This window comes from Salvelinus sp. IW2-2015, linkage group LG23, assembly GCF_002910315.2.
Source record: "Salvelinus sp. IW2-2015 linkage group LG23, ASM291031v2, whole genome shotgun sequence".
Classification (NCBI taxonomy): Eukaryota; Metazoa; Chordata; class Actinopteri; order Salmoniformes; family Salmonidae; genus Salvelinus; species Salvelinus sp. IW2-2015.
This window is the reverse complement of record NC_036863.1, coordinates 38,241,636-38,253,126: the sequence shown is the minus strand read 5'-3', so window position 1 is coordinate 38,253,126 and position 11,491 is coordinate 38,241,636. Positions and strand designations below refer to the sequence as shown.

The window sequence follows — 11,491 nt, the reverse complement described above, 5'->3', positions numbered from 1 at the left end:
TAGTGTAATTGTTGTTTATTGATGTGTTCATGCAGGTCTCATCTGCGAAAGAGACCGTGGTCTCAGCATGACTCCCTGCTGAAATAAAGGCTTCATAGAAATAAAAAAGACATATTATAACGTCTATTCACGAAGCTGTCTGATGCCTGCTCCCCGACAAGTGCTCCGTCTAAACGAAAATACGCCTTGGGTGCGATACAATGTTCGAAACATTTGGAACTGACTTTCATATCAGAGAGAAATGCAGGGGTGTATTCATTACGGAAACGATTTACCGTTTAATAACCAAACGGGACGAAACGGGGAGGGACCTACTATAGAAATATGAATATTCGTATTTATAGTATTCTTATTTCTATGGGACCTACCTTATATTTCTTCTAATAGAAACTCTCGTTTGCGTTTTCCGTTTGGAGTAAACGGTTTCTGTTCAAAACGTTTTGCAACAGACGAAACGTTTTGCAACAGAATCGGCATAATGACTACACCCCAGAACAGTGGTACGTCATTCATGTGCGACGGTGAAACGCCCCTACGCTACCTAGAAGATGGACGTCGAGCCGCTCTAGGCATTGCGACGAGGATAACTATCTTTTATATAACAGTGCAAGTTTACTTCAGACACGCTTTTAATATAACGTTATAGTAWTAACAAACTTATGTTGCTGAATTTTCCAGAACATTTTTATTCATCACTGTCAGTATATTTTGCTTTCTAGCWAGCATTACGGATACAATTGACGTTAGCTTGCCTGCTAACGTAGCTAGCCAGCTAACGTTAGTTAATTTTTCCGCCTTAACTAACGTCAGTGAGCTAGCTAGCTGACTTGTCAATAACTAAGTTGACGCATTGTTATCACTATGATAGTAACAAGTAGGTAGGATTGCTAAAGGCTCGCTACTTCTCTTTCACGTTTGACTAACTAATAGCTAGTTCAAAGAATTTGCTAGCTACTGAAGTTGCGTWATTCTCAGGCGGCGCTAGCTGGTCACCGTAGTAACTACCTAGCTATGGCATCCAGGCGAGGAAATTGTAATAGCGGCGTGGATTCTCCGTTGAGTGTCAATAGCACAACCGGTGGTCCTAATCGTAAACAAAGTATAATCAACGCCCCAAACAGATCTGGGACTACTCCTTGTTATGATCGTAAAGTAGGGAAGGCTGAGTATGGGCACCAAGCATGCCAGGGCAACATGACTGTATCCTCACTGAAGACACGTCTAGCCCCGACCATTCAAACCACGTTAACCGCTGCTGTGGATACCCTCTTGGGCGAGGTAGTACTTGTACTCAACGAGACCCAACAAGAGCTGGTTAACAAGGAGCAGGAGAACGAAAGACTYAAAGTGGAATTGAGGACGTTACAGGAATGTCTTAGCAGCGCCCAAAAGTTAATCGACCAGTTGCAAATTCCTTTCCCCGGTGCACAGACCATGGGTCAGTCGGTTTTCGCCCCGTCTCTCACATCTATTGGCTCTATGAACACAGCTATGGACAGGGATCGCCAGAGCAATCGTAATGTGAACGGTGCGGACGGCCGGTGTGTTTCCGGGGTTGACCTAGAGATGGGTGGCTCTCTCAGTGAGTCTCTGCATGCTTATGACTCCAGGGATGACTATAAAATGTGTCAGCTCTCAATCCAATCAGACGGCTCTGTGACCAACCATTCTATGGACTCCTATGCTGCCAACACACCTAACATCTGCTCTGACCCCAGCCGGCCAGGTAAATTATTCCTATTTGTCATAAGGCATTCAAATGTTTATATGTTAATATAAAGAGGGAGAATATCATTACCAATTTGTTGTAGCTCATTTGGAATGAATGGAAACATGCAGTGTCTATGTGCTTCTGACATCCCTTTCTGTTATTTTGTACTAAACAGATGAGAGGCGGCAGCAGCAGGGGACCCAAGCAGTAGGACCAAGGTTTGAGATCAAAGAAGAGCAAGGGCCTGGTCCAAGTTCAGGTCCAGGGCAGACCTGCAGTAGAGGGGCAGGGCTGAGGAGTGCCGGGGGTGCTGGTGGTGGTGACCAGACTGCCCCGAATGTGGATGATCTGGGATACATCCATGTGGTGGAGCAGGAGGGGTCATCACGCTCCAGCAGCTACTCTCTCCGCCAACCAAAACCCATGCGGCCACGTGCTGCTACCTTTGGTCCGGCTCAGGGGGGACTGGCAGGACAGAAAGCGGTGTTGAGGTCCCCTGGAGCAGTAGGAAGTGACAGCATGTCCCCAGGTAGGGCAGGAGGGACAGCAGGACCATCCACCTCTCCAGGAGACCCAGACGCAGATCGCCCCCACCACTGTCTAGAGTGTGGGAAGACCTTCCGCCTCATCTCCAGCCTGAAGAAGCACATCCGCATCCACACGGGAGAGAAGCCCTACCCATGTGGGGTGTGTGGCCGCCGCTTCCGGGAGTCCGGGGCCCTGAAAACCCACCTTCGGATTCACACCGGCGAGAAGCCCTACTCCTGCTCTGAWTGYCCTAAAATCTTCCGCCAYYTAGACGGCCTGCGCAAGCACCAGCGCACCCACACTGGTGACAAGCCCTACGTGTGTGCCATCTGTGGCAAGCGTCTGAGCCGACTGCAGCACCTGAAGCACCACCAGCGCATCCACACCGGAGAGAAACCCTGCAGCTGCCCTTTCTGCAACCGCACCTTCAAGGAGCCGGCGGCGTTGCGCAAGCATGTCCGCACTCACCGTGAAGAGTCTGGCCACATGGAGGCAGGCGTGGGAGACGACCCGGACCCAGAAGCCCTGGACAACATCAACAGCCTCCACCCTGCTGCCCCCTCCCCTCAGATGAGGTTTGATGAGTGGGGAGCCGAAGGGGATGATGTGGACTGTGTGTAGGATGGGCTCATCCTTCTGTCTACTGCCTACAGCATTAGAACATGACGTTAAAAGAGTCTTCCTATTCCATTACTGTACTGTGTGAGAAAGCCTCCATTCCTTTCCTGAGAAACAGGCTGTCTATCTACATCCTTAGTGTTGTCCAGTGACCAGGGTAGCCTATTCTTTTCAGAGACACTTCATTTGCCTGTCTGACCCTCTGACACATCTATCCTTTTAGTGCTTTATAATCTTAGAAATGTGAAAGTATTTTATACAATATGAAATGTACCTATGTATCATGTCCCYCTTTCTCTCGTTGCTAATGACCTTCCTATACAACTCCCAACAACCTACCTAAACTGTGTTCGAATACTCATGCTAAACATACTATTTGTGACATAAATTGAGTATGTATTATGCTTATTGTTCATAGTATGGATATAATTAGTATACCTAAAGTTCCCGAATGTCGTACTACATTTGCCAAAATATGAAGTATACAAGCTGTGGACACTATTTCCATGCTTATAGGGCCCATAATGCAATTTTTTTGAAAATGGGTGTGGCTTCACAACATTTTCACCTTTATTTAACTATGCAATTCAGTTAAGAACAAATTCTTATTTTCAATGACGGCCTAGGAACAGTGTGTTAATTGCTTTCTTCAGGTGCTTCGATCTTTCAACCTTTTGGTTACTAGTCCAACGCTCTAACCACTAGGCTACCTGCCGCCCCAGATTTGAAGAAAATGGCGGAAAATATGCAGCCAAGTCCAACGAGAGCGGATACAAATTCATTGCTTTAACTAATTATGAAAAATGTTATGAAAATGTTGACCAATGTAATATGGTAATGACTTTTCAAATAAGTTACGTTTCATGTTATATTGGCTGACAATTTGTTAGCTACGCTAGCCTTACAAACCGCATAGCATTACAGCAGTTGCTTGAATGTTCCACTATGTTAGCTACCTACCTAAAGTTAGTTGGTAATAATACATCGAACTTGCCGGTATATTAACTGTATGTTATCTAACTAACTACCCAACGTTTATTGACTTGATTATTCACGTCATTCATAGCATAGCTAAGTGCTAGTAATTGTGCGTTCTCAATGGAAATTGTTAAGGAAGTCTTAAGATGTCAAGTTAGCAATTTGTTATGCTAGCAAGCAGCAACGTCCGGTAGACAGGAGAAGCGCTAGTATGCTCAACTGAATGGATACTGTTCGTTTACAGTATACTAAAATGAACTTGTAGTGTACAGTATGTTAGTATGGGTATTCGAACACAGCTTTAGTGTGTAACAGCCATGTGGCTGCTGGAAATACAAATCCTTTAAGGGGCTCGTYGTATGTATTTTGAGACGGAATGGAGTTATATGCAGGTGGCCTAGTGGTTAGCGCGTTGGGCCAGTAACCGAAAGGTTGCTGGATTGAATCGCTGAGTTGACAAAGTAAAAATCTGTCGTTCTGCCCGCTGTTCCCCGGTAGGCCGTCATTGTAAATAAGCATTTGTTCTTAACTGACTTGCCGTGTTAAATAAATTTAATAAAGGTTAAATAAATAAAAAACATGTCCAAATGAACAGTTAACTACTTTTAGTGCCACCGCCATGGTGACGTTAAACTGAGATTCATCATTGTGACGTTACCATAAACAACTGCAACTTCAGAGAGACTGGMAGGCCTTACTAGCACCTACCCCACACATACTGATAAACAACTGCATATATGTACCAGTTGGGAAATCCCTCCTTTTTCATGCAACGTGATAGCTGTGTCCTACTCTCTTTGTCAGAAGTTGCTGATTATAGTCATGTCATATTGCTGAATGTTCCTTTAACTATTAATGCCACTATGTAATGTAAATATGTAATCACTTGCAATTGTTCCCAATTCTTTCTGGTATTGATTGGCCCATTCAGATAGAAAAGGGGAGCYATCTTTATCTGAAGGGGTGTCTGTCTGATCAGAGCACACTTCTAGTTTCTGCCTTTTAAAGCTGTCAATCTCTTTCCCAGTGTATGATCCTTGTGAAACAGACTTGGTCCATCTGCAATTATGGAAAATGTGCATTACCGTTGACAATATTGAAAATATTCTTTAAAATGCTGGAGTTACATCCAGCATGCATAGTGGGTTCTCTGGACCCAAGGTAACAGGGTCATGTACAGCATTCAGTGGTTATTTTTGCACGTCAATATTGAACAAATTGTTATATTTTTCTTCCTGCTAAGAATTTGGTATGAAATGTTAAAGAACATGATTTTGTTATTACTTGTCCTCCTGTGTTGAAAATGTATTTTGACCCATCTGATGCATAAAGTTACTTTGTCTTAATGTTACCTATTAAAGGGCCTTTGTTGATATTGTCACCTTTTTAGTTATTGTATGTAATCAACMAGATAATATTTATTGATCTTGCTGTGAGGGCTTGAGCTTGCAATATACTCTGTTTTCCACAATGTTTATGAGGATTAGTGGTGGAACAATTTCAAGTCAACAGTGGAGCTCGGGCACATTAAATGTAAGATGTTCCTGGTTAACAGAGGCAGACTTGAACACAGCGTCCTGTGGTCTCTCTGGTGTGGTCAGACTGGTGTTGTGGTGGCGGGCGGCCCTTTATTTCTGATCCACTCTCGTTTTCCACACATGCAACTAAAGTGGTGACCCTGCTCCCCTCCCTGACGGATATGACCGGGCTGACACACCCTCACCCACAGACTACTTACAATGACACACACACACAGCCCCCCGTCTCCCCTATGGATTGATTATATTGACGGTCTCATGCACACAAAAAACAGCCACACACTCCCTGCTTTTTCCAAAGGGCCCTCGTCATAAACGTTGATGACATGCTAGTAGACTGGGTCACAGGATATGACTGGAGAAGCACCATATTTAACATAATCAGGCCCATGGAAAACCAGTAGCATATAAAGGTTAGATAAATAGAAAATCACAGCCAAACACTTCCATGCCTCCTCAGACTTAGGCTCAGYAGTCCCTCCTTGTTTACCCAGTCCCACTGAAATGCCAGTGCTGACCTCAGTGATGTCTGTAAGCCCACAGCCTCCACCTTGCCACAGCCCTGTGGTCTTACAGTCTGTCCCACTGGTACCACTGACCCAGTCTGGTGGTGTTCTGGCATTCACTGCTATCTTACGCGATGAATATGGGTTGTAATGACAGTCACAATTGCCTTACTACTTGGTCTGTAAGTAATAATTAACCAATGAGTTTACAAAGGGGGCAATTTATAATATCTGGAATTCCTTTGTCCTCCATGGGGCTAAAGACATTAGGCAATGACATACCCCCCCACCCCTTCTTTCTATAGCTGTGTCTTGTCATGAGTGTCTCAGTCTTTTCATGAGTGGCAGTCAGAAATCAGACCTTTGATAGTCTTCTGTCCGCTCTACGTGCAGGTGGCAGTATCCTGATTGTGTTAATGTAAGTGGTTGTTCCACTGGATATCATAAGGTGAATGCACCAATTTGTAAGTCGCTCTGGATAAGAGCGTCTGCTAAATGACTTAAATGTAAATGTAATTGTATTCCTGACTCCATTTCTCATCAGTCTAGTCTGTAAGTACCTCTCCTGTTCTAATGTAAAAAGCAGGACTGGGCTCTGAGTTGGGTATTAGTTTAGTTGGGGAGGGAGGCAGTGGACAACAGCTGTCTTTGTCTAGTTTGTGTGTTTGTGGTGTGAGTGAATGTGCTTGAGTAGGTGTGCTACAGCTCGACTGGCTTCTATTTTTGTACGCTTCTGTGAGTGGTTGTTTTATTCGATTGTGAGTTTGCATGTGAGTGTGTTTTGTGCAAGTGTCTGTCTTGGCAGTGGATGTCACTGTGAGGGAGAGAAGCACAGGCAGAGAAATGTAAGTGCAGCCTGTGAACTCTCCAGGCCCATGCAGTCATTTCCTTAGCGACTGAAAGTAAATATTCATACTTTTTTTGTAGAGGAAGTGACTCAACCCTCTCCGCAACTCTCCCTTTCTCTTTCTGGCCCATCACATGAACTCACCGGATGACATTCCTGACCCCACCTGTACACCTCTGACTGATTGTGAAGGTCAGTGGTGTGGGTGTGTGGTCTGTAAGTGAAGGGGAGAATGTGGTAATGCTCTGTTATGTCATACTGTCTTTATATTTCACTACTGAATACAGTAACAAGCGATATACTTTGATTGGATAGCTGGATTTGGTGCTGTTACTTTCTCACCCAGTCGTTGTGTGGTGTCACATCTATACCAATATTGGTCATTTATTTAATAGTCTAGATTTGAGATAGGCTTAAATTAGGAGAGCTAATGATTGTTTTTTTGTAAATTGAGTTTTGTCAACAGGCACCTCTTTTCCTCCCACAACTGTAACTGTAAGCCATATGATGCTCTACATTCCTCTGACTGGAGAGCTGTTTCGCACAGTTGGCATTCACACTTGATTTGGAGGTGTTTTCCAGAGCGTGTCGCACAGCTGTGCCATTATCGTTCCTTGGTTAGGGGGTGTTAGGAGAAATAACCAACAACGAAACCACTTTCAGCTTAGCTCCTGCGCTGCCTGGCCTGCTGCCAGCTCTTTCTGGAGAGGATTGGCTTGGCTCCCTCTCCCTCTCTCCTCCCTTCTTTCCCAAACCCAGATACGCACACAGTAACCATCCAAGCAACAGCAGGGAGAAAGGAGAGCGAGAAAGCGGGTAGGGAAATGAGAAAGTTCTCTCGGTAACTTTTGGGTCCTGTATTTTAGTTAAAATAAAAATGCCATACATTTTACTGTTCGGAATTAATCATTTTTATATGCGGGGAGACTGAAATTGACTGTTTTAAAGGGCAGGAAGGAAGCAGTACACCACTGAAGTTTTCTCAGCACTTTTTTCGTTGTATGAGGTACCTTTATAATCAACATTTTGGAATACCTCCGGGAGTTAGTCGGCTGTTGTCAGGGTTCGCGTGAAAGGAATAAAGAGTCCCTTGGTGTTTTGTTCTGAACAGTCTTTAACAGCATTACGTTTTGCCACCGTGAATGCCCCCTTCTCTTTGCGCACGGCGGTGAAGGATGCCAGGATGCATTCTCTGATCATTTCCCATCTGCTCGTAATCTGGCTGGGTGTCCAGAGGCTGGCCTGGTGCGCAGAGCGCGCATCCACCCGGGAGCGCTTCAAAGTGGTCATCGCCCCTCTCATCTGCAAGAGGATTTGTTTAAAAGGCCAGTGCCAGGACACTTGTGAGCAGGGCAACAATACCACACTGATAGGCGAGAACGGACAGTCAGCGGATACTCTCACAGGGCCTGGATTCAGAGTGGGTGAGTGGTGATGCGATGATAAACAATAATGCTTTTATTTTCTTTACAGAAATAAAGATGATGTTGTTTACCCTGACCTAATTATGCTGCTTTTAAAATTCTAATGAACAATATCAGTCCTTGTAGGGAAGAAAATACACATGGACCCATAGTCCTTAATCATCAGAATCCAAATTACCATTGCATTGCTCAATGGCTCATTGGCATTCTTCAGATTTCCCCCCTTCTCTAATCTCTTGTCCACATTGTCTGGCTGGCATGAGTTTAGTCGTTCTGAACAGTGTCAGATAAAATGTGGTAAAGCACGGCTCCTGGGCCTATACCGTTTACATTCCGGAGCCTACACCGGAGTTTACTTAGCCAACTAAACTCAACTCCACGATTTACGACTAGTGTGGGCGGACTGGAGTTCCAACATCACATAAAATGAAAGTTGAGTTTTATCTGCTAGAGTTTACTGTTCCCTCTCACACTGCCCAGTATAAAGCTGCGACCAGCAGCCGTTCAGTCAACACACTCTCACAATGCTAACAATTTTACCAGTATTGTGTTTTAAAAGCACCCTTGCCAGTTTACATTTGAATTATCTACTATGATGGATCACAGGCTAGCAGCAGTTGTCAGACACAATAAATACACTGAGTGTACAAAAAATTAGGAACATCTGCTCTTTCTGTGACAGACTGACCAGGTTAAAGCTATGAGCCCTTATTGATGTCAGCTGTTAAATACACTTCAATCAGTGTAGATGAAGGGGAGGAGACAGGTTAAATAATATGTTTTAAGCTTTGAGACAATAGGGCCCCACAGTGGAGGTTTCATAATACCCATAAAACCTAGCGGTCCAACAGGAAAATGGTTCCAATCGTTTTTCCATCATTCATTTTTCCCATAGGGGATTTTAAAAACAGTCAAAATAAGGGCTGTGTTTCGTGTAGGCTTACCCTGGCGTGACGTTTTGATAACCATGTAAATCTCTCGGACAAGGTGACTTTTATCAATATATTTGGCTCTATTTAMTCTCAGATTCGAACATGCTAATTAGCATCAAAGTAGACATCATGCAAGACTACAAATCCCTGCAAGCTCCTGCACGTCAGCTCTACCTGGCACTTTTGCTAACAGGTACATTTAAAGAAAGCCATTTTATTAATTAATACATTTAGCTAACATTAGATAGTTCATTCAGAGATTCTTACCTTTACCTTGATTTGGCAGTCACGTCCATATCATAATGGCCTTTGTAGTTCTTTATCATAGCCACATTAGCAGCTAATTAGCATTTCATTTGCTGGGGGTAAATACAGGCGAATATATTGATAAGAGTCACCTTGTCCTAGAGAGATTTACACGGTTGTCAAAACGTCATGCCAGGGTAAGCCTACATGAAACACAGCCCTTATTTTAAGTGTTTCTAAAATCCCCTATGGGAAAATGAATGATTGAACAACAATTGGAACCATTTCCCTGTTTGATCGTGCCTTTGAACGGGGTATGGTAGTAGGTGCCATGCGCACTGGTTTGAGTGTGTCAAGAATCGCAATGCTGCTGGGTTTTTCACGCTCGACAATTTCCTGTGTGTATCAAGAATGGTCCACCATCCAGTCAACTTGACACAACTGTGGGAAGCATTGGAGTCAACATGGTGCCATCATCCCTGTGGAACGCTTCGACACCTTGTAGAGTCCATGCCCCGAATAATTGAGGCTGTTCTGAGAGGAACAGGGGTGCAACTCAATATTAGGAAGGTGTTCCTCTTTGTTTTGTACACTCAGTGTATTTAATGAGGCTAACAACTGCTGCTATCCTGTGATCCATCACAGTAGATCATTAAAATGTAAACTAGCAAGTGTGCTTTTAAAACACAATACTGGTAAAAAAAWAAATAGATGTAAAAAAATATTGCCTCTGTTTTGAAAGAGCACTGTAGTTATTTGCTCTGTTTTTTCCTTAGTTGTGATGAGGGGATGTCCACTTCTATGTTGATCTGTGTGGAGCCCAGGGTTATTTTAGTGTGATTTGATTTCCCCTCAAACCCCTTATTAAGGCAGACTAAGATTTGCTTTAGAATGCGAACAGGAACCCAAAAATAAACTGCAGTAATAAACGAGGGAACTGATTCAGTCACTGTGAGAGCTACATTTATGGAAATGCATGCAGAGGCCGTCCTTAAAGTGTCGGCTGTGGGGCTCTGTGGTCAAGGGAGTTCGAGCAACATTCACATTCACTTAGGCCCACACATGTCCTATACATTTACACATATTTTCCCAATGTTTAGATTACTGTMATGCCAGTTTACTGTCGTAAGGTTGTCGTACAGATTTTGTTTTGGAACTTCTTGTGAAATGTGAAGTCCCTACGCTTTTTCTCCCACCAGCCCTTCATTACAGAACTACAGCACATTACAGAACTACAGCATATTCATAAATTACCTAATGCGTTTTTGTCATAAGAAACTCTCTTCCTCTGCACTGTGAATGAACTTGCTCACCCTTTGATCACAAAACCATCAAAATGTCCCTCCTTACATACTCCAGCTGTAATTACAGTGCAACACAGGATTGTTCATTTTGTGTAATCTGAACATTTGGTCTGGAGAATCAAACTAGCGTACAAACGGCCCTGTGTCTGGTATTGTACGTACTGTAAGCTGCATTTAACCAGGCTTTCGTGCAGTTGTTTGGGTTTGTCTGGCAGGGGCTACAGAGTGCAACTTGAGCCAGTGTCAGCTTTTGGCAAACCAGAAGTGTGTGTGGACAGTGTACTCTATGGACATGTGGAATTTTCTCTCTAGCATGTTAAAATGGCCGCGGTCAACGACAGCAATATTAACACTTTTCCATATATGAGTGGCGGTGACGTCAGCACCACAGCAAGGCTGAGGCCTAGACTGAGCAGACATGCCAGAACCTTGCCGTGAAGCAGTTCACTTCCAAATGCCGTCATTTTCTGCCTAATGATTCAAGCTTGCCTTTCTTAAACTCTTCACAAGAGCAATGTTGTTAAAGCTGTTGTAGGATATTTTGAGAAAATTAATAAATAAGGCTTGGTGAGTTTCAGGGAAATCTACTGGGCCTCAGCGGGTTTGCCAGGTTGGCCTCACAGCTATTACATAGCTATTGCTATATATTACAGTAGGTACATTTCCATCCTGGATTTTTTTGTTCAGTTGAAGATTTGGAATAGTATTGAACAGATTCTGACATGGTAACATAAACAGATATTTTGAAGCAGGATTACATTTTTTGTAATCTCTGCTAAATGAGAATTGACACAAACCAGTCAACCGCAACAGTGGTTTATTATATAAACAAGCGACCCTTTTCCATCCTCATTCTGTG

General features: G+C 43.7%; 2 protein-coding genes across 11 annotated transcripts in view; both read left to right on the top strand.

Moving 5' to 3' along the window:
• Positions 1-527: 527 nt before the first annotated feature.
• LOC111950937 (uncharacterized) lies at positions 528-5,208 on the top strand. Its single transcript, XM_023968893.2, has 2 exons — positions 528-1,726; positions 1,887-5,208. The coding sequence occupies exons 1-2, from the start codon at positions 1,012-1,014 to the stop codon at positions 2,858-2,860; spliced, it is 1,689 nt and encodes a 562-aa protein (XP_023824661.1). The 5' UTR covers positions 528-1,011; the 3' UTR covers positions 2,861-5,208.
• A 2,265-nt stretch (positions 5,209-7,473) lies between these two features.
• Positions 7,474-11,491, top strand: part of ltbp3 (latent transforming growth factor beta binding protein 3) — a 33,732-nt gene continuing 29,714 nt past the window's right edge. For 6 of the 10 annotated variants that reach the window (XM_023968549.2, XM_023968545.2, XM_070434601.1 and 3 more), the window contains exon 1: positions 7,475-8,150. In XM_023968549.2, the coding sequence (XP_023824317.1) occupies positions 7,910-8,150 (241 nt within the window). In that variant the 5' untranslated portion in view covers positions 7,475-7,909. Of the gene's footprint in view, positions 8,151-11,491 lie in introns of all 10 variants that reach the window. The other 4 variants (XM_023968544.2, XM_023968548.2, XM_023968547.2 and 1 more) reach the window with 1 other exon arrangement.